Source organism: Ixodes scapularis, unplaced genomic scaffold (genome assembly GCF_016920785.2).
Source record: "Ixodes scapularis isolate PalLabHiFi unplaced genomic scaffold, ASM1692078v2 PGA_scaffold8__174_contigs__length_109621045, whole genome shotgun sequence".
NCBI lineage: Eukaryota > Metazoa > Arthropoda > Arachnida > Ixodida > Ixodidae > Ixodes > Ixodes scapularis.
The window spans coordinates 80,983,057-81,006,737 of record NW_024609883.1 but is presented as its reverse complement, the minus strand read 5'-3'; the positions used below and the strand labels follow the sequence as shown (position 1 = coordinate 81,006,737).

The 23,681-nt window shown below is 46.1% G+C and overlaps 1 protein-coding gene across 1 annotated transcript in view; it reads right to left on the bottom strand.

Annotated features, from left to right (window-relative positions):
• LOC120841555 (structural maintenance of chromosomes protein 6) overlaps window positions 1–23,681 on the bottom strand; it is a 54,469-nt gene that overhangs the window by 9,633 nt on the left and 21,155 nt on the right. Inside the window, exons 14-22 of the mRNA XM_040212458.3 lie at window positions 14,133–14,314; window positions 13,209–13,313; window positions 10,917–11,119; window positions 6,432–6,648; window positions 4,818–4,988; window positions 4,335–4,472; window positions 3,784–3,902; window positions 2,279–2,378; window positions 859–1,017 (exon numbers count right to left, since the gene is read on the bottom strand). Of these exons, the coding sequence (XP_040068392.1) occupies window positions 859–1,017; window positions 2,279–2,378; window positions 3,784–3,902; window positions 4,335–4,472; window positions 4,818–4,988; window positions 6,432–6,648; window positions 10,917–11,119; window positions 13,209–13,313; window positions 14,133–14,314 (1,394 nt within the window). The remainder of the gene's footprint in view (window positions 1–858; window positions 1,018–2,278; window positions 2,379–3,783; window positions 3,903–4,334; window positions 4,473–4,817; window positions 4,989–6,431; window positions 6,649–10,916; window positions 11,120–13,208; window positions 13,314–14,132; window positions 14,315–23,681) is intronic.

Genomic DNA, 23,681 nt, shown 5'->3' with positions numbered 1-23,681 from the left:
GACGCAATGGACGTACTGAGGAGGTACACGGCGTCGCATGGGCAGCAGGATGCCGTGCAAGCGCTCTGGGCGCTCGAACGCCGTATGACGCCGCTGCTACTGTCGGATAAGGCGCAAGCAAAACTCGCGGACTACTTCGCCCCTAAATAAATGTCATTTTCGGTGAGTTTTCATACCCGTAAAATGTTTCGGAATTTTTTTTCGCATGCTAAAGCCAAATTTCGATTTAGCGAAATTTCAATGTAACGAAGTAAATTGCGAATTTTACCGACTTCGTTACATCGAGGTTCAACTGTAGTAGGTGTGGCTGCTCATCGTCATCCCACAACATTAAGATTTTGTCTCGACACAGAAACAAGACTGCGAGAGAGATAGACGAAGCATATTTTATGGCATCTCATGGAGTGGACTCACGTGCAAGCACTCCAGACGAGGTAGATATTACTGAAAACTGTGGCAGGTTCGTGTGACTATATGTAGGTGTGGCAGATGCCGGATGTTATCAGTTTGCTTTTTTTTGTCCTCTTCTCTTTCCCCTTTTTGTGTTTATTTGTTTTTGCACAGCAAGAAACTTTCAGTCGTAAGTTCGCGCCCTGCCTGTGTGTTTCCGCGTCCTGGTCCTACGTTTTTTAGCGCAGTTTCCACCAAGCAAGTATGCACTACCAACTAGCCCGACTACATGCCTTGTACTTTAGCAGGCCTGAGCTGTCCATTGATGCGTAACTATGAGCCAAACACTCCTTAGTAGGTGCATCACTGTTCCCGAGGTCTTTGAGCTTCTGCATTGCTTCACATACGGGACATCTTCCAACTATGCCAGGTTCGTCGTCACGTGCAGGGGACCGACCGACAACTCACCCTGATGTGCAGCATCTGCTTGTTGTGGTCGAAGTCGAGGCTGCCCTGGAAGTTCTGCTGCATCAGGGTCGATGAAAAGATGAGCTTGAGGCGCAGCACCGTCTGCTCGCACAGGTTGCAGTACTTGGCCTGACGCTCTTTCGTCATCCGCAGCAGTTTCTGCGAGGGGCGGAGCAAACGCGAACTTCAACGAGGCTGTCAACGCGAGAGTCAAAAGAATGTGAAGTGACGGCAGAAATCGAATGAGTATTGCCCTCGCAATCATTGCAGAGAATGCAAAGCAGGTTTGAAGGCTTCCACCTGTTTCGTGCGGCAGTTGTTTGGGGTTCAAAAGAAAGCATGTTGAAGTGTCAAGTCAACTTGGCATAACATTCATTTACAGTCTAAGCTCGTTATAACAGACCTTGATTTTGACCAAGATTTCGGTCTGTTGTAAAAGGAGTATGTTGTATACAGATATGAAGTTGAGTCAATGGTGCATTGAAGAAAAACAACCGCCTTCACAAATCGGTATGTTATATCCAAACGTCTACTGTAACCAGGTATGTTATAAAGAGGTTAGACTGTATGATTGTGTTGCGTGTATGTCTAGGCAGCCGAAAGTTAGTTGGCCTCAGAAGGCGTCTGGTGTCTCAGCTGAAGAAGGGAAATTTAGCCAGTACACTACAACATAACATAGCACTAAGGAGCCCCTCGATTCAAAACCTAACCTAACTTGCTTTTACAACTTATAATAAGGGCTAATAAATGTTTGGCATGTACCAGCAAGCATGAGGTTCGTAACTAATACACATTCCCAGAAAATCAGTTCCATATGATTCAACTTGATTAAATCTGCAAAGACCCCTCCACTTTGCTTTTTTTGCATGCCTGGGGTATTTTGAATACTAATTTTTTTAACCACAAATGTGCCTTTGAAGAAGTGAACTACATATTTATGTTGTGTGATGCTAGTCCCCGTAATGACCCGAAGGCCACAGTATTTAAAATTAATAAATAAACACTAAAAAATGTCCCATGGAACCTGCTGTTACACGTGCTTTCTAGTAGTACAGTATCACATAAACCACATAGAACCAGCTCTAAAATCAAACAACCCCACTTAACGAGCCCATTGCGATGCAATGCTGCTCTACACCGCACCAATTAAAGTCATTTCTTTTTCCTCAGCTGCAGTATAACAAACATCCTTGTTCGACGCACACCGCTCCAATATTCACTGAAGGGACGAGAACTGCAGCAACGGGTCTCGGTTGTTCCATATCCAGCACGAGCTTTCTTCCCTCGTAACACCTCAGCAGCTCGTTATCTTCAAGCGAGCACACGCAACCAAAGCATGGTGGAAAGCAACGAATGCATGCAAGCGACCAGGTATCCAACAGAAATGCCGTTCTCATGTCATCGGCGGCTATGGCAGTACCTTGAGGAACTCGCGGAGCTCATCGATGCCCTTCTTGATCTTGTCATACTTGGCCTTGGATTCGGTGTACTGCCGGGTTATCTCCTCCCTGTCCCCAGTCCTAAAAGCAACGGAAGATGTATTTTGAAAAAGATGTGCTCAATCCTACGAATACGGTCGGTGTGCGCAAAATGTTTTCTTCCGCAGCATTTTGTGGGGCTCGTGGCGGACCTTACAGTTTAAAAGTGTCGGCCGTACGGAGCTTGATGTACAGGGCGAGCCTCGTGTCGCCTTAAACGAATGGAGCGCGCGAGCGTTCGTTGCAGTTGGCTTAGTGCCGCCACGTGCTCCTTCTCGTTTTTGGTCGCCCGTTCGCTCACCCCTTGGTCTCACCCTGGTTGTTGGGATGGAACGCGTCAGCCGCTCTGTGTGCGATCGATTGTGGTTTAGCCGAGACCTGGTGTCTATGCCGAAGGCTTGCCACAAGGTTCTTTAGTCATCGTAGCCAGAGAGTAAGCCGTCTGCATTCAAGGCCTATGCTATGCGCCTATGCAGTGTTCGTGCTGGCAAGATCTTGAATCTCGCCACGTGCTACGGGTAGGCGTTTCCGCCGATGGCAGAGGGTCCGCCTCAATTGGATCTCGCGAACGATCCGCCCAGCGCTCTAAGCCTTTTGCACGAGGATGGGGCGGTAGAAGCATACATTGGAGCAAGCCGAGGCTGTTCTGCAGCATAAACGCGCCTGCGAGAAAGAACGCCGCCGATGTGTAGGCACCAGCCGACACTGTCCCTTCGCATCAAATTCCTTAATTGTCTGTGCCATTTTTTTCCTTTAATTTCCTTTGGTTATAAGGATAGAAACTGAGGGGAAGGAGGAGATGAACGTGTGCGGGGACATCGGAGCAGCGAGCTCTGGTTGGAATGGTTAATGGGTACATTCAAAGCCAGTTGCCTTTGTTTCTGCTCACTGTTCAAAAGTGTTTGAATGGCGAGCAAAGACAGAGGCAGCTTGCTTTGCGTGTACACACAAAATCATATAAAGCCGTCACAGTGTCACGTGATATTATGGTGCATGCGACGTCCGTGTCACATCACGATGTCACGCGACGTCATTGTGTCATGACACGAGACATCATGACTTCGCGAAGTCAGTCCCATCATGAAGCGAGACATCATGGCTTCACGACGTCATGCAATGTCATTGTGCCATCATGACACGAGACATCATGGCTTCGTAATGCCATGTGACGTCATTTAGCCATCCTGACACGAGACATCATGGCTTTGTAATGCCGTCACGACACGAGACATCACGGTTACACATGATGTCGTAAAGTGGCACGACGTCACAGTATCATGCGAGGTCAGTTTCATCTGACGTCAGGCTGTCACGTGACATTGACGTCATCGAAGCCGCGCGCCAGAAACACAAAATCCCCGAGTCTGGTCACGTAAAGACTATGCCTTGTAAGAAGCTAGACGAACAAAAAAGCAGCAGTAAGCCTTAACTTCCCGCCGAAACCAACCTGAGTTCTTCCTCCTGCAACTGTGCCTCAAGGGCCTGAATGTCGGCCTCAATGACGTTGGCCTTTCTTCTCGTCAGCAGGCGCTCTCGGGACTGAGCCATTGCCTTCTCCGTCAGTTTCTACGAGGCGTGTCAAGAAACAAAGCGCCCACAATCAAGAGCAAATCCTTGGGTAAACACCTCGAACGCCGCTTTAAAGGGACCCGTATATTACAAAAGACAATTTCCCCAAACACCCAAAAAATTAGCACAACATTTATGTGTCAGACTAAATTTGAGTTTGGAACAATTTTGATATTTCGACATCTCAGCACGAAACAGAAACATGTATTGGAATCTTACCTAGAAAACTCATTAAAAATACCAATTGTTTTAGAGTTTTTTGCAAAGTGTCTCAAGTGCAGACTTACGCCATGCACCCCCCCCCCCCCCCCACCCCCACCTCTCCCCCCTCCAAAAAAATACCTTACCAGGAAAAAAGACATTTTTCTGCCAAGTCTTCACGCTACCCATGCTTAGCCTATAATGCACTTTTCTCCTCACACCACTCACCACAATGTTCTTGCCAGTGACCTTGATCTGCGTCTCGATGGCAGACTTGCGCTCTTCAATGGTCGCGATGCGGTCGTCGTAGCTTTTCCGGTTGCTCTTCACCTTCTGGAATTCTGCGTCTGCTTCGAGGAGCTTGGTCTGCAAAACAGGTAACGGAGAAAACGACTGTCACATTGATAGTGTGAAGTCGGGAGGTGCAGGTCGAGAAACAAACTCTTCGACTTGAAATTCCATTTTTTTTAACGCTTTTTGATTTGTATAATTTCTAGAAGTCATCCTTGAGGTCGTCCAAGAGGTCGCCCTAGACGTCGTCCTGGAGGGCGTCCTTGAGGGCGTCCTCTAGGCATTGTCCTAGACGTAAAATTAACAGCTTCGCTGGTCCTCCATCTTCACACGAGCTTGAAGGGCTCTACAATTTTTTTTTTTCAAGAACCTCTTCAGCTTCTTTTTACGAACTTATGTTTCAAAGGGCGGGGCTCTCACCTTGGCGATGTTGGACTCTTCCATGAGACGCTTGCGAGTCTCTTCCACTTCTCGCAGCTTGGTTGCAAGGGCCTTGAGCTCCGTCTTGATCTCAGCCTGCTCCTGCTTGGTCGACGCCAACCTGGATTCCAGGCTATTGGTCTCCTCCTCCAGGTCGCTCAATGCCTCCTCCTAAAATTAAGAAGTCATATGGGCTCAATTGCAATTAGACTCAACCTGAAACAATTTTCAATAAATTATCATGTTCGTTCAAACGTATCCCCAAACACATCTGAATGCCCTTGGGGACAATGTACTGCTGCATGCCCGTCCGCCCCCCATTTTTGGTTTTAATGGACAGCTCCGGTTCATTACAACGTTAGGAAAACAATGCAGTCCTCCTTAGTGTCGCCTAAAGAGATCTCACGCCACCTACCTTGGTCTAATGCCACCTGAAATTCGACAAAACTGACCAACGAAGTTTGAAGAGCATGAAATTGCGCAAATCTGCTAATTCTAGCAGGCAAGGTGAGCACACCCAACAACGCAGTCAATGCTACCATGTTGGCACAGCCCACCCTGTGATACCTACGTCATGCTCAGGGCAGCTCAGAGAGATGTGTTCGCTTGTTTTGTCTTCTTTCAAGCATAGCCAACAGGCAACGCTAGCAGCATACTCATTGTTGGTCACGTGATTCGCTGAACGCGTGGGCGCTTGTGTGTACTCGTGCGTCATCATCGGCAGAATCGCGTGTTAAAGCGCGAGTTGGCAACGTTGAGTACAACACACTTTTAGAAACCCGCAGCGACATGTATGTGTGGTTTTTCTGAATTTAACCTTCCACTAATATGTTCAAAATAAGCCCTAGGGAGAAATATGCCTTTTTTTGTGCCAAAACGCAGGCTCTGGCCGCGGTAGTGCAGGCGTGTGTCGGGTGTAGCGGACTGCCTATTGTAGCGGACGACATTTTCACCCTCGCACCGTTCTGTGCTCTGCCACCCGGTACGTGACATCACAATTTGTACCATACGGTTAGAGCGTGGAGGTTATGACACAGGAGCAATGTTGCCCGCCGCAGGCAAGGTTTCGGTTTGTGGTAAGTTTTAAATGGAAAGAACTGTTTGTTAATACCTTGGAATATATATTCAACCATTAACTCAAACCTCTTGGAATTGACTGGAGTTGCCCTTTGAACTAAACTCCATGGATGGGACACTTATGCCTAGCCAACCAACCAGCCAGCCAGCCAGCCAGCCAGCCAGCCAGCCAGCCAGCCAGCCAGCCAGCCAGCCAGCCAGCCAGGCACCCCCCCCCCCCCCCCCCCCAACACACACACACACAGAAAAAAATTAATGTATAATTACACTCAAATGTGTATTTTCATTTTAAAGCTCTTTCGTCCGCTTGTATGTGCAGATCTCACTTGCATGTGCACATCTCACTTGCAAGTATACTCAACCAAAGGAGATGCTGAACAAAGCCACATGCTCATGAGCCAAGCTTTGGCAGCATTAGAGCACTGCAGAAGCCACGCTAGCCTCGACAAAGCGGAGCAGTATGGCCGACGCCGAGTTAGGGCATGCACAGGTGCCCCTACAGAGGCCCTCTAACCCAACCCCGCAAGTCGAACCCACCAGGGTAGTAACGTTGGTTGGCTCGGGGTCTTCGATACGCTGGAGCTCCTGGATCTTGGACCGCAGCTCCACGTCTTCGCGCTTCATGGCGTCCAGCTGCTTGCTCAGGAGGCAGCTCTCCTTCCGACTCTGCATCAGGCTCTCGTTGAATGTGGCCGCCTCCGTCTTCAGCTCCTGCATCCGCATCTCGATCTGCTTCAGCTCTGCCGTCTTCTCCCTGCATAACGCATCGGACATGTATATAGGTACATTGCAATCCACTTATGCGGAGCGCAAGTTTATTTGCTTTTTGCACAGGGGTTCAAAGATGTCAGAACGCCAAGCTCTTAGTGGCTGATTGAAAAAAAACAAAAAAACCTTCGAGCAGACCTCAAGACACCTAGCATTTAGGTCTTCCCACTACCCTTTCAATCAAAGCCAATCAGAACTTGGCGTCATTCTGACATTACCGCCACTCGTATACCAGAACCAGACGACTTGCTCTCCGCATTACGATACCACATACATGAGGAGCCCCTGGAACTGCATATTAATAGAGCAAAGGTTTTGCAGTGCATTTGTGAGGTCAAATGTATTTATAACATGGTCATTTATGGTCTTTTTAGTGGTCATTTATAGCATTGCGAAAAGTTTTTCGAGCCAATAAAGAAAGGACGGTGCTCAAAAATAAATTGCTAACGACCATATGAAGTGTGCTCCAATCGACAGTGGTAGCTGCTGCATTGTGGGGAGGCACGTTGAAGGAGATTTGCCTTCAGCCAGTCTGCTGCACGTTTGCAATGGGTTCTTTGCTTTTAGTGAAAGTGATAAAGGAGACGCGTGTGAAGAGATGTGTGCGTTGGTGGAATGATTGTGCGAGACATTGCCAGTGATGTGATTGGCCTAAGCCATTTTGGAGCACCTTTCGGAGCAGCCAAAATCGTGTCTTGAAGCAGCAAAAGTGGCTTTTGGAGCAGCCAAGACAATGTTTCAGAGCAGCAAAAGTGGCTTCTGGAGCAGATATTCTTAGAAAAATTAAAATATCTGTTTTAAGCGCAGTACTAACGATGTGACTTGTTGTGACAGAACTCGCTGCTTGCAGTTTAGTTTCACTGCTTAGACATCCTACAAGTGTACAGTGCTGGAGGCATTGCCGAGCAATTCCGAAAAACTGCTTTCCAAAGGTTTACTAGTTCCCGACGTGCCAGATTTTCGTCAAAAGTAAGCAAACGTGAAACAATAAACTGCAAGCGGCGCGGCTGGCGCCTCTGTCGTGCAATCATGTCCGTACGCACTAAAAGGATAACTTCGGCAGGCTTGCAGTTGCGCACGTTTCGTCACACAAGCAAAGACAACGGTTGTTCAATCGAAACCGAAACCATGCCCCTCCACTCCGTCACCAACTGATTCCCAAATTTGTATGCAGAATGTAACTGTCGAGCATACGACAAAAAATAGTCCAGCGGCTCGTGCTTGCCAAGCCGGCCAACTAAAGCCCCTTCATTTTTCAAAAGTAGCGCAAGGTGCGTCGATGCATGTGCAACGTGCAGCCTTTGGGAAGATCATGGCGGCACAGCGCAGCACTGAGCTGGATTTCAGACGCCATGTTTTTCCCACAAGTGGCACGCGGCACGTGTCGAGCATTTCCACAACAATGAATGGTGCCACTCTTCCCAGGATAAAGGGGATTTACGGCAAACAAAGTACAAGCTGAACAAAAAAAATAAATAAATAGAAGAACTTGAGCGTATTGATGCAAGAACATAGTGACAGTTGCACACACAGGGACAAGGACAGAGAAGAGGAACACGTAGACGACAGACAGGCGCACCTGTCTGTCGTCTACGTGTTCCTCTTCTCTGTCCTTGTCCCTGTGTGCGCAACTGTCACTATGTTCAATAACTACCAACTCGCCCAACTGTCAACTCTACTTCAGTTTATTTGATGCAAGACTTTGCGAGCCAGGGTCAAAAAGTTCTTGGAGCGCTTAAGCAACGACTGAACTCGAGACAAACAGGCGCGCAGTGCGGGTTCAGCGTGCATACATTGCCTTTGTTTTAGCTCACTTCTCTTCACCAACTTTCGCGGCAGATTTTTCACGTACCGGGGACCCTCTCAAAAAAAAAAAAAAAAAAGCCCACTGAGAAAAACCTAGGTAATCAATACTTCGACACAGCAGTCTTTGAGTTAAAGGGGCGGTGCAACAATTTAATGATTAAAAGAATTTGCATCTCGTAATTTTGAAGTTGTTTATCGTGTCCCGGAGGATAGAGAAAACACCTCCTTCATTAAAAATGTTGCGATTCCGCTGCATAATCGCAAAGCAAAAGTCTAGCTTTTTCCCCTACCTGCAGCCCCAAATCGCAGCCGAAGGAACTACGGCAAAAAGATTACGTGACCTCGCTCGGCTCTAAGCTGCAGCCTAACGCCCACTAATGTCAGCAGAGAGAGGGAGGGGAAGCGTCCTCCGAGATAGCACTTGGGAACCTACACAGCACTCCGAATGACATCACTAGGAGGGGGACCAGGTGTGACCCTGAAGGCTGGGAGTGAGTTGAGGGGTGCCCGAAATGCAAATATTTATCTCTTTTTACCCACGAACTAGAACACGCAGGCGAAATCCGTTTTCTATTCTTTACTTCAGAAGTGTCAGAGGGCAACTTCCAGAAATCTTTGACTGAAGTTCGGAAATCGTTGCACCCCCCCCTTTAAAGCGGGACTTTTATAGTAACGTATGATTTAAACAGGAACAGGAATGTTGACGAACATGCTGCAGTACTTAGTTTCATTTTAGAAACCGCCATATCTGCCGCAACGTGAAGACGGCAACACCTGACGTCGCGCGACCGCGGTGACTGGGAGGCAGGGACCAAATATAGTTTTCCCGTGGCCGTTGCTTTCAGGAGCGAGTGCTTCAGCTCACAAAGTAACACCCTCCGCACAAAAACATGGTTTTGTTTCACAGCATGACGGCATAACTGATACCTATCATGCTAGCGTCGGAGCGTCCACACACACCCGCGTCTATCAATGACAATATTTTTTAAAAAAAGACGCGAGACGAGAGCGCAAAACACGAGATGGCGGGAAAACCATGCAAGACCGGACGGACAGTTGAGTCAGGGTACTTTGTGTCGGGCGGCCACTTGTGCCACGTAACACACGCATGATCAATTACAGTATACTCGGTTTAGTTTCTGTTTTGAAAGGCAACCGAAATTGGTTTTTTGGCACAGGCTTGATGCAGATTAGCCATATTTTGGCAAAATGTAGCAGGATGTAGCAGGGTTAGCCGGGCCCTTGGCACAGTTTGCCGCAATTGGCGTAGCAATCACACCACTGCATTGCATGTGTTGGAAAAGGACGCAGAGACACGCTTGGTTTTCTTGGCTGAAACACTCTTTTAGAACGGGGGCGCCCATGACCGCGCCAAGCTGGTCACGGGGGCCTCCCCCGTGACCGGCTTGGTGCGAGCCATTCAGCAGAGCCGCAGAGACTGCATGTGAACGGAACCTGGCGCAGGCGGTGGGAAGGCAAAAGAGTGTGTCCGCACGGCGCTACCATGCGGGTATTTCGCGACGGCAGCTGCCGGGGAAATTGTGGGAGGAAGGGAGAGCATTCTCCCCACAACCGCGTGGTTTTTTTTTGGAACAGCGGCAGCGGCGGCCTACAGAGGTGGGGGGAGCGAGACAGCCTTGCCATGTGTGAGGAACAACGAGGAGAGAGAGAGAGAGCGGCACTTGTGCCGTAGAGTGGGGTTTTGCATTCGTACACAAGCATTTCTTACCGGGAAAGGGCACTCACAGCTACCACTCTCTAAGAACAGAAAATATATGTGGCAGCCAAACGTTCCACAGCTACCCGATAGGTGGTGCTAGTGTCTTCTCTCGTCATAAGAGATCACAAGAGGTTGCCAGGGTCTCGGTCGTAAACAGTCGCAAGTTTGTGAACCAAACTTTAGTCAATGTAAAGGGCTGTCCAAACATGACATATTTTTACAGCCGGGTTAAGAAGGGCTAGTTTTCTCAAATGACTTGATGACTCATAACTCTGGACAGCTACTGCCACCTAAGAGCAACAGTGGCAACCAGACAACCGGCTTGCCGGTTGTCTGGTTGCCGCCGTCGCTCATAGATGGCGGCAACCTTCCAAGCCTTTCTATTCTAGATTGCCGACTTGCGGCCGGCCATTACTTCATTCCCAAAATAGTACAACTTTGCTGGTCTTCCTTCTTCACCAGAGTGGAAAGGCTGAAATTTTTTTTGTAATCACAGCATTAGCAATACTGGAAGTTGAAATTTTTCTCAGGTTCCGGTCCGCTTTGGAACATTCTTTTCCTGAGTGGAAAGCTTCCCCCGGCATGGGTCCAGACAGCCACTCACGTGCTCTGCTGGCTACCGTTGATCCAGTGTCTTCCCTCGTCATAAACTTGGAGCAAGCGCAGCACACTAAATTGCGCTTGTACGCCAATGTGTAAACCGGACTTAGGAGATAAGCCCCACTCACGTGATCTGGTCCTCCACGCCAGCTTTGAGGAGCTCGGCACGTTGCTGGTTCGAAGAGTAGTAGCGGAAGTTTGGCGCAGGGTAAAGCTGGTCGCCCTTGGCCGTGAACGCCTCTGAACAGTTGGTCGGCACCGACGAGACCCTCATCAACGCGTTCCTTGCCTCCTCGTTGCTCTCAATCAGCGCCACCTTCTCCACCATTCTCTGCAAGCAGAAATCGACAAATATGTTCCTTCCGCGTGGCTAACTGAACGAAGGATTTCACGCAGACACTATTTTCCGCGAGGTCTTTTTTCTCGGTTGGACAACCGTTCTGAACGGTGCAGTAATCAATCACAATGACTATATAGGGTGACCCAAGTCACCTGGCTCGATCTAAAATGTACCGTAAAACTCGACGCCTGCACATAGCAATTTCAACTTTTCGTCAAAGGTGTATTTCACAGGTCGTTTTTTTTCTTGTAAAATTACAAAGCATAGCTCTCTTTCTGTAAAAAAAAAAGGGCAAGAAACTTGCCTGGGTCAACAGCGGGCGGCGATGCAGACGACCATGTAGCGGGGTGTGTTTGGCGCTCATATTGATAGATGATGCTACCTCCTTGTTCCGGCTTGCTTTTAAAGAAATATTGAAAGTGTCCGTGTCGACCGTGGTCTATTTTTAAGAACGTAATCTTTTTTGTAATCTACCTCTGGCTTAAAAATAAATGCAGACAATGATAGCAAAACTTCAAGTAACAAAAATAAAAGAAAACACGTTTGCATAACGACAGCGCTTTTGTTACCAACAGATTTCGTCTGCGTGTCGCCTGCTTTCTTTCGCTCGTCAGCTACACCTTCATACGATGCTCTCGACGCCATCTATCAATACACACGGCAAACGCACCCCTCTACTTGACTTGGTCGTCTGCGTCGCCGCCCGCCGTTGACCCAGGCAAGTTTCTTGGCCCTATTTTTTACAGAAAGAGAGCTACGCTTTGTAATTTTACATGAAAAAACTAACCAGTGAAATACAGCTTTGACAAAAAGTTTAGGTTGGTACCTGCAGGCGTCGATTTCTACGGTCCATTTAAGATCGAAACTGGTAACTTGGGTAACCCTATACATTAAAAAAAAAGTATTCAAATAGATGACTCAAACGCTCGAGAAGAAACGTAACTGGTCGTTACCTGAAATGGTAACCGTTACTTTGCCGACTACTTCGCGTTTCTGAAACGACAGATTTTTCTGCCGGACGGAAAACGGGTCTTTCGTATTGTCCATTATTGGACGAAAATAACCGAATCACCAAATCACCAATTGCCCATCTTCTTCCATCATTAATTTTCGTAAACCGTCCTCCTGTCAGAGACTCGGTTCGAGGGATTTCTTGGTCGAAAACTTAAAGAAAGAAAGTGTGCCAATTGAAAGGGGAGGAAAAGATAGTAACGGTTAGGAATAATTGCAGTACTTCCAAAAGTAATCAGGTTACTCTCGCAATTACTTCCCAATAAAAGTAACCGAATCAATACAAAATCACTCCAAAAACTAATCGATTACGAGTGACACGACCGCTCATAACGAGTACCGTACAAGTCTGGGTAAGAGTCCGTCCATTCTTCGGGACGGTCCCCATGTTCTACCCCGCTGCTTGGAGCGCGTGCTCCGCCTGGTGTCTTCGGCACCTATGTACCGCTCACACGCCAAAAGCATGTGGGAGAGTGACCTCCAGAACAGACGTTCATTACGTCCACCGCCCTGCCACAGCACCGACTGGACCGCGACTGACGACACCACAACACGTCTGTTACGTCGTCAGGCGGAAATCGAGGGGCCACTTATCAAATCGAGGTAAAGACGCCAGTCGGAGAAACGTTCCAGGCACCATAGTTGCACGGGGTCTCCGTCGGTCGGATGGCACGTCGAAATGGTCTGTCCGTACACATTCTACGGGCGACCCGTACATCTCACAGATTACGAATCCGTGTACAGCAATGTCTCGCTAACGCAGACATCTGCAATACCCCGAAAAGCGTCCATAATGTGAGCTGTCCCGAAAATGCGTTATCTATGTGACGGCCCGTCCATTCTAACGGGGTCCGATTTAACGAGTCACGACTGTATACAATACAACTTGGCAGGTACCATGCTGCTCTCACGGCGGTTTGTCAGCCTTCTCGTAACAGCATTTATGAACTTCCGCTCAAACATTCTCAGGTAGTCGCCAAGCCGTCACTCTCGGTTAGTGGTAATCTCAAGAGACTGTCACTGGCTGACTGGCAGGGACCAATCAACTTCTCGCTGATCGGTTACTCGCCTGATCAATCAGGGTGTTGATGACATCTGGATCTTGGATGTCAAGGTTCTCCAAAACGCTGATGAATTTCGAGGACCTCATACACTTTGTATGGTAGTTGTATGTCTGCAACAAAAGCAAAAAAGAGGGCAACAAAATGTTAAGCAGAAAAGTAGAAAGTGACACCAGTAATAATAAAAAGCAGCAAATAAACCTATTTTAGATTTAGTCAAATGCCTTTACAGTGCAATCCACTTATAACGATACCACATATTACAATGTCCTGCTTATAACGATCACTTCCTAGACTAGAAACGCTCAGAGTCTAATCCAGATACAATGATGACCGGTTTAAACGATTGAATTTTCGGGTTTTCTGATCACTGGTCATGCAATTTTTCTTTCACTACGTACAATGAGACCAGTTTCAGGTATGCCCTTCGTTTTGGTCGTTTCTAAGTCACATTCCCCAACAAACTAGAATTTCCCCATTCATCCCTCCTCAATTTCCGTACTTTTCTCGTTCTATAGAAACTCTACCGGGAACATACGGGGGCATAAAAGGTACTCGTGCTGTGTGAAAGTTTTTTCAGCAGGAAGTTAGTCAGCCCCAATGGGCGTCTGGTGCCTCCGCTATTAGATGAGAAATTCAGCAAGTGCAGTACCACTGCTGGCTAGAAGTCTTAACGTGCATCACACAGTAGTGATACACGACCGCACACCGGTACGATTCTCGTCTGGATCGGAACGGGTAGGGGTGGGGACTGAGCCCATAGATCCCCAAATTCTGCAGCGCGAGCTTTCGCTCCACACGTTCCGAGGCGCGATGCGTTTACACACTCGGTCGCCGGTCCCCCTGTCGAGGACACCATCAGGATTAGGTCAAGACATCTGCAAACTCAGCTGAAAGCAAAAGATTTTGCACAAGAGGCTCCCGTCCATCACCTTTCCCAGGTAGGAGCTCGTCACGATGGACGGCTTCTTGTCCCTGCCCATGACCTTGGCCATCAGCTGGAACAGAAGCTTGGCGTCTTGGTCGTTGTCCACGAGAAAGGTGTACAGCAGACTCTTGAGGCAGCTCTCTGTCGCCAGGTCCCAGCGCTGGTCCTTCAGCTTCAGCAAGGAGCCTGGCAAACACACCCCACTCAGTACAGCAGCCGAGGCACATCAACGCTGTTCAAGGGGACGCACCACCCTAAATATGATTTTTATGTAATTTGGAGGGTGTCCCACCTCTGTCTCTAGTAGCACTTTTTGAACTTTCACCTCCATAGGATTACTTTATGAGGAGCTACAAGGAGAGGTGTCTGCTCCCGGTAGAGTCACCACTGTTTGTTAGAAAATCTGTCATACCAAATTGTTGAACAATATTTAGCACATCTAAGCTTGAGCCTCAACCAGGACATATGGAGGGGGGGGGGGCTATCTATTTTTGATGCTATAAACTTGGCTTTTTGCAGTGATGTGATTGGCCTAAGCCGTTTTGGAGCATCTTTCGGAGCAGCCAAAACAGTGTTTTGGAGCAGCAATGGTAGCTTTCGGAGCAGCTTAAACAGTGTTTTGGAGCAGCAAAAGTTGCTTTTGGAGCAGATATGCTTAGAAAAATTAAAATATTTAGTTCAAGTGCTGGACAAACGGAGGACACTATGCTCGCCGCAATAAACAAATTATAGTCAATTTAGACCACCTGGGAGTTTTTCAACATGTAACTGAAATGCCAATGACATTACAGATTTTGCAATGCTTCAGTTAAATGGTATATTTATATGTACCCGCTATAGGTAAATAAGAACCAAACTGCACATACTAAAGTTTATTTGAAAATGACCAGCTTAGTAGTAAATAGCACAGCATTACGTTGACTATAGTTATATAATAAATGGAAGTAGTCTCCAACTGATGAAACACGTAACTACTGCAGTGCAATGCAAAATTATAGCGTGAGCGGAGATGGCTGTTCGATCAAAACCATGCCACTCCGCTCCGTCGCCAACTGGTTCCTAAAATTGTATGCAAAATGTAACTGTCCAGCATATGACAAGACAGTCCAGTGGCACGTGCTTGCCAGGCAGGTAGGCGAGGTACAAGCTAAACACATACACACACACACAGAAAAAAAGAACCTGAGACATCGATGCAAGACATTGCGAGCCAGGTTCAAAAAGTTCTGGCGAGCACCTCCTCGAAACCCTTGGTCCACAAGTTGAACCCTAGCACTGCCAGTGCAAGCGATGCCCCCACTGTTCTTTGACACGCAAACTAGGTCTTCGGGCAGCGCTTCCAGATCAGGGCATTGAACGATTCATTTGTGTTTTGTGTTTTCATTCTGGAACACCTTAGCTGCAGGTCCTTGTGTGCGAGGCGATTGCAGATGGGCACCAGCTGCTTGGTCACCTCTCTGGGGAGGCTGGACAGCGAGGCTTTTGCTGGGACAGCTTCCCTGCTGCCTTCAGGGCCAGGTGACTATTAAAATGACACAAAGACCGTTCCCCCTTTGGGCATGCCATGTACCTTGGCTCCTCGTCTGTTGAGTATGAGAGCACGAGTCTCGCCATCACTCCTCGTTGCGTGCACCCGAGGTCTGGGACGATCTTCTTGAGTGCACATGCACAGTAGTCGGCAAGTTTCTCCATACCCGCATTGGTAAGCTTCCCCTTGCCTTCCCACCCTTTTGTGGCTTTATTTAGGGTATCCAAGGCGGCGTACATCCGCTTAGCTACACGATTCACCCAGTCCTTGTGGATTTGTGAATCATGAGAGGTCCAGGGCAGCAACAATGGTGTTTGACTTTCAATCACAGTTGCAAGAGGCTCTTGTGTACTGCAGGCCCTGTTGTGTGATGGAGCGACTGAAGATCTTGGTTGCAGACTTAACTTCCGTGGCATTTGCTCATCCACCGAAGTTTTTGTCAGCCTATGCTTTTCAAGCCACGCCTCATACTCGTCAGACTCCTCTCTTGGGCCGAGCGAACACTTGTGGCAGTAACCTGCTGATGACAGCAAAACCCAGCACAAGTCCAGTCTCCAGTTCTATCGCCACACCGACGTCGAAATGCAAGGTATGGCCGCGCTTACGCTCCATTTTGTTGAAGGCCACACACACGTCTAGAAAATGTTCGCCATTTACTGGGCTGGAACGGGTTCACATCACTTGCGCTGCTTGCTTTGTAGAAGCAGTTGCCGCCAACATCACCACGTCATAAACTCCGACAGCGAACTCTTGAAATGACTTAAGGTGGATCGGTCGTGGCATATTCATACGCGCGAAGAAATTTGTCAGTTTAGTGTGGCCGATACCACACTCCCGGAAACTCGGAATGATACGTATGACTAGCTCATTTTGTTTAGTATCCTCGATTGTTGACGAATGTGAAGAGTCCACAATGTCCGCACAGCGTGGGCATTCCACAACAAACTGAAGGAGCACTCCTTTGTTGCGCACTGTAAACTTGAGGTCTGGCTAGAAGCAATTTGGGCACAGAAGACAGTATACCAAGTCCTTGATCGCGGGAACGTCAATTGAGCGATACCCATCTAATGGATCTACGGCGACAGCCAGAGTGTCGAACCGATATTTTTATTGGTTCGGTTCGGGTTCGGGTTCACGGCTTTCGGTTCAGTTCCGGTTCAGTTCCGGGGCGCAAAAAATAACGGTTCAAACCGGTTCGAACCGGTTCGAACCGGTTTGAACCGCTAAATTGAGAATATATTTTCCGCGTTGTTCTGTCAATAGGCGCTATTTAGGCCGTGAAACTAACTGCTGTAAACGATCTGATTTTTGCGAGGACCTATTTTTGAGAATTTCGCGAATCGCCTACAATTCGCGAAAAATGGGTCCCGCGAACAATTTCGGTAAAATGTTAACAGATTGAAATTTATATTGAGATTCCACCGCGTCGAGAAAATTACAACCCGCGAATTATTCCAAAACTTCAGCTTTGACCTAAATCGCGAAATATTGAGCCCACGAAAAATAAGTCGTTTACAGTATATAGTTTTTTTTTTATTGTTTGTTCAATTCAGTTTTATTCTCAGGTACCAAAATTATAAAATTCTGTTATTTATTCCTACACAACAAGAAAGGAAAATCTACATTAACATACAAAACGTCGTGTTTATACGACTCAACATCCCTTCGTTTACCAGAGTCACATATATTGTACCTGAATCGAAATGTTTTCGCGAAGTGAAGTAGGTTGCCTAAAATACCCGTGATTGGTAGAACTTTGTATCGCAGTATTATATGTTGAATCGTGGTTTTGCCCTTGAACTAAGGAATTAATTACAGTGAATACAATCATGAAATGGGCACCTCGTCGCCATATATATCATGACACGTGTTTTACGGAATACGTTTCACAATATATATATGATGACGAGACGACTGAGCTTAAGGGAATATAATTTTCAAAATGTCACGAAAGTCACGGGACAAGTCCTTCCAGTCTATATTTTATAGGAACACTAAGCGACAATCGCAATGCTTGTTTTTCTAACTAGCATATTGTTTGCTCTCAGCACCGTGATGCGGGCGACGAATCATGCGAAAAGGTGTGGCTGAAATTGTTCACTCTAACCTATGAGCACCTTAGTACTGAGATCGAATCTGACCTGAAACAGTGCTTACCCATGTGAACATTTTCTTATATTGGATAAACTGGCATAGCCTGGATGTTGAGGTTTGCTCTTGACAAAATGCAGGTCAATTTAATTTGCAAATAAGCATCACCCTCGCTAATTGATGATTTTTGTTAAATAGAACAAAGTGGTATTTCATGCTCTACTCAATTCGGAAGCTACCTAATTGGACACTTTCTGAGAGTTTAAGTGTGCAATCGTCATAGTTCCACCACTCGTTCCAGTAAAAAAAGGCGATAGCAAAAACACATAAAAAACGCGATAATAAACTTCTATATATTTGAGAAGTTATATATGCGTGAGGAACACATATAGTTATTTAAATTAGCTTCAAAATAATAAAAAAAAACATTATTTACATCTTTTCAAAATCACCTATAACGTGTCTATAGAGGATAAAAGCGCCGAAAAATATTTGCCGAACATCTTTCAGATAATTTAAGGGCGCATTTCCTTATATATCTTGGAGGTGAGAATCTTCTATTTATGCTGCCAAATCTTCAGACAGGAATTAAGTATATTTTTATTATCATCGATAAATTTGACTTTATGAAGTTCACATAACCGCCTGAGACCGACACGGAAGGACGATACTCGAAAATACGCCAGCTGTTGTGTCTTCGGCAACGTGCTTTTGTTAGCTGTTTTGCAGTGTAAAATAGTGGGTTGCAGGGCATGCCAAAAAACACTGTGGTCACATGATATATCGGAAGGCAAATACACGAAATGTGCAGAAATAAGGAGATGACACGCAATTTTTTTCTAAATAATCCCTTACACAACTCTTTACTGCAAAAAGAAATGCATAGAAATGCATAAAATGATATTCCTAATTAAACATAGATGCCGCGCAGGGCAAACAAAGATTTTTTAGAATCCTAATATAAATCACTTTTGGGCATCAGCTTGCCTCAGCTCGAAACGTCGCGGGATACTACCTCGGGAGGCTAATGTTATCTTAGGTTTTACGTGCACTTGTTTTGAGACCTTACTTCATGACTCTGTTCTTTATCAGTCATGTGCTCCAACATTTCATTAGGCTGCCGTATATCATCGCGAGACTACTATAAATACTACACAACTTTACACATTGGACGTCTAGTGCTGGTGTTGCGAACGTCGCACTTCACCAGAAAGCTGAAGTATTTAACATGGTTTGCACGTGACGTAATCGCACTAGATACTGGTTGTCATTGCGAGTTGTTCTTGCTGAGAAAATCAAATCCGGTTTGGCAAAATGCACGCTGCAAAAGTTTCACGCTCAGTGCAAGCTATGTATTTGAGAGGCACACATTTTTCTTGTTGGTACATCGTCGTTAGGCACGGCGCGAGTATCTGGCACAACGAAAACGTGCTTTCTGGCAAGAGTGTTTTTACAAATAAAAGTTGTACCAACTACCCATCTGTCACTATCGTTTCCAGGCCACGCTTTCTAGTCTGCGCCGAAAATGTGGGGCAGAGGAATCTTTACGACACAGTATGCTTTAAAACTACCCCCCTCCCCACTCCCTTTTTTTTTAGTGTCTCCTCAAGATACTTTTTATTCCTCAGGGATTGCCTGCTCCGTATTGAGTGGTGTTCACTCGACAATTATATTTGTGTCACTTGTTAACAGTAATTTTTCGTTGCTTTAACTTTGCACCAAACTGTGAAGGTTAAACAAAATACAGGGCGGTCGAAACTTGGAGAACTTGAGAGCGACACTCCTGTGAGACTTAGAGCGGCTGCCGACGTTCGGCTATCCCCGTGAGGCCACTAGGATCTTTCTTTTCAGGTGTCCCTCCCGTACACACTAATAGTTCCATGTAACGTCCGACTAATACGTCACATTTAGACCCTTTATCACTTCTATTCTCGGGACAACTTTCTGAGGCAGTTCAGCAATAACGAAAACATGTTTGGGAGCCTCAATGGTGTGCATACATGTAAAATGGGTCGTGCAGCACCTTTTTTTTTTTTTTTTACCTTAAGTTCAATAAATACCGCTAAGTTGTAATCCTTGACGTTGATAACTTGCAAAAGCATCCATTAGTTTTCCCCTCCGCAAAATGGCAGACAGTCGAAAGAAAGAAATGAAACAGCTTTCCCCTCCTCAACTCACAATTAGAACTATCAGCCACGTGATCTGATCCTAATATATACACCGTCAGTGTTTATCATAGTCATACGCAGGGTTGGCAAAGCATAGAGCATGGGCTGATCTTCAGATATAGCTTTAGTTGGGCTATAATGCCCGAGCCCCACTAAAGCGACAAACAGAAACAAACGACAGCGGCTAGCCTTAAACCAGAGTATTTCGCGATTTGACAGGCTTTGTAGAATAAAGAAGGCTATGCTCAAACACGAGTATCATGCACACGATGGTACCATTTGCAGGCTTGTAAACACTCGTGCTAACTTCGCGAGCACCGAACAACTCAAAGCCGTATAAAGGTACCATCGCGAACATGCTGCATGTGTCTGAGGCTTGACGCTTTCGTTTGTTTCTGTTTCTAGCTCTAGTGGGACTCGGGCCCATCATAATCTTTGAGTTGAACACGAGCGTTACCCGAATGTTTGGCGATACTGGTTGTCATGAACCAGAGCATTTGACTCGGGATCATGACAATCGGGTACATCATGGTGTCACGTGACTCTCAGTGTGAAGTTGCGATGTCATGTGACGTCACGGTATCAACAACGTTAATAGATCTAGCGACGTCCTCAATTCGAATCGACTTAACGCGGTGAGTCACGTGACGTCACGGGGTCACGTGATGTGACATTACTTGACAGCATGTCTTGACATCATGACGCCACGTGACATTGTGACACATGGCTAATCATAGTGCCAATAAGAAAGCGCCGCAAAAAACCAGGATTTATTATACATTGCAATTCTGTATATGACGATTTGATCAATACGTAGAGGAATACACGTGCCAATAATAATAAATTTGTAATACTAACAAAAAAAAATACCGTGAACCGTTTTGAACCGGTTACCGTTATATTTTTTCCGGTTCAGTTCCGGTTCAGTTCCAAGATGACGGTGAAGATTTCGGTTCGGTTCAGTTCCGGTTCGGCTAAAAATAACGGTTCTGTTCCGGTTTTCGGTTCGGTTCGGTTCCGGTTCGACACCCTGGCGACAGCTGCCTCTTCTGTTGGGCCATTGTCGGAGCCCATTTCCGTAAGCAGCGCAATCTTTCGCACGGTCGCCGTGGACATGTTTTCCTAAGTGTTTTTTTTTTTCTGTAAATAATGCACATATGGCTATAAGACTTTAGGAAAGAGTGCATTACAGTAAAACCTCGTTATAACAAAATGGGATATAACAAACTAATGGATATAACAAAGCAATCATAATTCCCCTTGCTTGCTAATAGTGGGAAGAAATGGACATTGGCTATAACAAACTAATGGTTATAACGAAATAATTACGACCGCTCCTTCAACTTTGTTATAACGAGGTTTTACTGTATTAGTTGCTCCACCCCAACAAATAAAAATTAGAAAAGCCATTTTTTCCACAAAAATCGCAATTTCACTTTTGTGTTTCCCTTTAAGTTGATTGCCATGATCATACTACAGTAGCATCCCGAGATATGGCCACCTACAATTGAGAGAAAATAAGGTAAAAATGAAGAGGGAACTAACTTTTCGTGAGCAATCAAGATAAACTAAAAAATACAATTTTTGTATTTCATAATTTATCAGACTTGTTATCACCTTGGGGAGGTGATAAGGTGTACATTATAGTCCCCCCCCCCCCCCCCCCAGTCAGTAAAGCTTGTTTGCCTCCCGCCGTAGCTAACTAACCCCGTTTCGGCCAAGTGCAATTGACCATGGCACTGCAATCACAAAAAGCAGGCAATCTTTCCGAGTTCTCAAAAAAAAAATAGTAAATCGCGCCAAAATAGGGGGGCTCTTTTTTTGAGGGTGGGTCACCTCTCGAGACATTACGCGAGTGTGAAAGTCTCGTATCGTAAACACACTCTGTGAAAACATACCTAACATTAAGAGTCGGAAAACATACACAAATATCGGGAGTTAAAGGGATGCTGAACCGAAATCTGGATTCCCCAAAACACCCGGTAAAAGCGTGCAACGGGATACTACCAACACCAAAACATCACTCATACAGCGATATCTCGAACGGATGACCGATTTTTCAAAAAAGGAGGCGCCTTTGGCAGAAATGTAGACGTCATGTTTCTCCGGGAAGGAGTGGGAACGGCCTCGCGTCTTCTCTGCCTCGCCGCCTGGAGCAACCGAAGCGAAGAGAGGAGGAAACTAGGTACTTTGACATCATGCGCCTCGTCGGCCTGGTTCAATCTCGACCTCTTTTTCCAAAAATACGGCCGTCCATTTGAGATATCGCCTTACTAGTAGTGTTGTAGTGATTGTTACAGCGTCCCGCCTACTTCTCCTGCATTTTTTTTTTTTTTTTATTTAAATTTTGGTTTACCATCCCTTTAACGCAGTATTTAACTTTCGCGACGCAAACGCAAGTTGTTAGCAGACGACGCAAGTAATCGTCTAAGCAGTGCCACCGTGGCTGCGGCAAAGCGGAACTCAAAAAGCAAATCCGTTGCGTGACAAGTAGCTGTCGGTGCAATCGCTGCTTCGAATCGTAGGTAAGCTACCGTAACTTCGCCAAGGGTCCTCAAAACCTCAAACTCACAGGCCCCCACCCCTAACCCCCACCTCCCTCCTTCCCTCCCTACCTCCCCTTCCCCTCCCTCTCCCCCCCTCCCTCCCTCCCTCCCTCCCTCCCTCCCTCCCCCTCCCCCCCCCCCCCAAAAACAAAATTGTAGTGGCTTAGCTCGGCTATGCCAGGATATACGTAGCGTGAGCTTAGGCTCATCTGGTTATTCTTAGCTTTCCTGGTTGTCTAGGATTAGCTTGACTATCATGCTTACTGCTGCTTCAGGGTGATTCCACGTCAATTCATGCAATGATGGTCCGGGTCATAATTTAGATATTTTTGTTAAAAATATATATGAAAGCCATGTTTTTGGGAGGAACATTCAGCTAGATATGAACGCCGTAACAATTTTTTTCGCTGAGATATAAAATAGAGAAGCTTGAGGCGTGGAAATTGAGAAGATTTCACAATGCTACTTTGCACAGTCGTCATTTCCTTATCGAACCTTTCACGGCACCATAACTTTTTTAATATGTTTTACAAAGGTTATACAACACATACATAAGCAATTAAAAATATCCATAAAATATTTCTATGCAAACAAAAATATCAAACATGGCATAGAAACGCGTTTTAGAGACATATTCACAATTTTTTTGCAAATAAACCATCTTTCATAATACTTCACAAAACATATCAAAATACGGGTATTTAAATATTCTTTACGAATATATAAAGATAATATACCTTCCCTTAAATATAGTTTTGTTATCAACGCGGAAATGCGGCTGATTTCTCAAAATGTGGCAAGATTGGGCGTTGATATTTAAAAAACTCCATCTTTTATTTTCTTTAAACTCCCCTTGGCATTTTGCAGTGACTTGAACTAACCTGTGATGGCAAAAGATTGAGTAACATATGACCTCCAAGCGGGAAATGCTACGACAAACCTTCACTCGGAGCGAGCCGACGTCTTCGTCAAGGCGGCTTTGCTGCACAGCACCAAACGTTTTGAGCGTTAGTTATGGCATGTATTTTATATTATTAAAATTCTTTTTTTCATAAGGGCTGAGTATTAGTGACGCGAAAATGGACTTTGAGCTGGAATACCATTAATTAGCTTACAATTCACAGGAACAAAACGGCCCCACTGTGTGAATTCGTTAACTATGCATATATAAGCTTAAAACTCTCAGTTATGCGAGTGGCCATGTATACATCCGGCCTCTC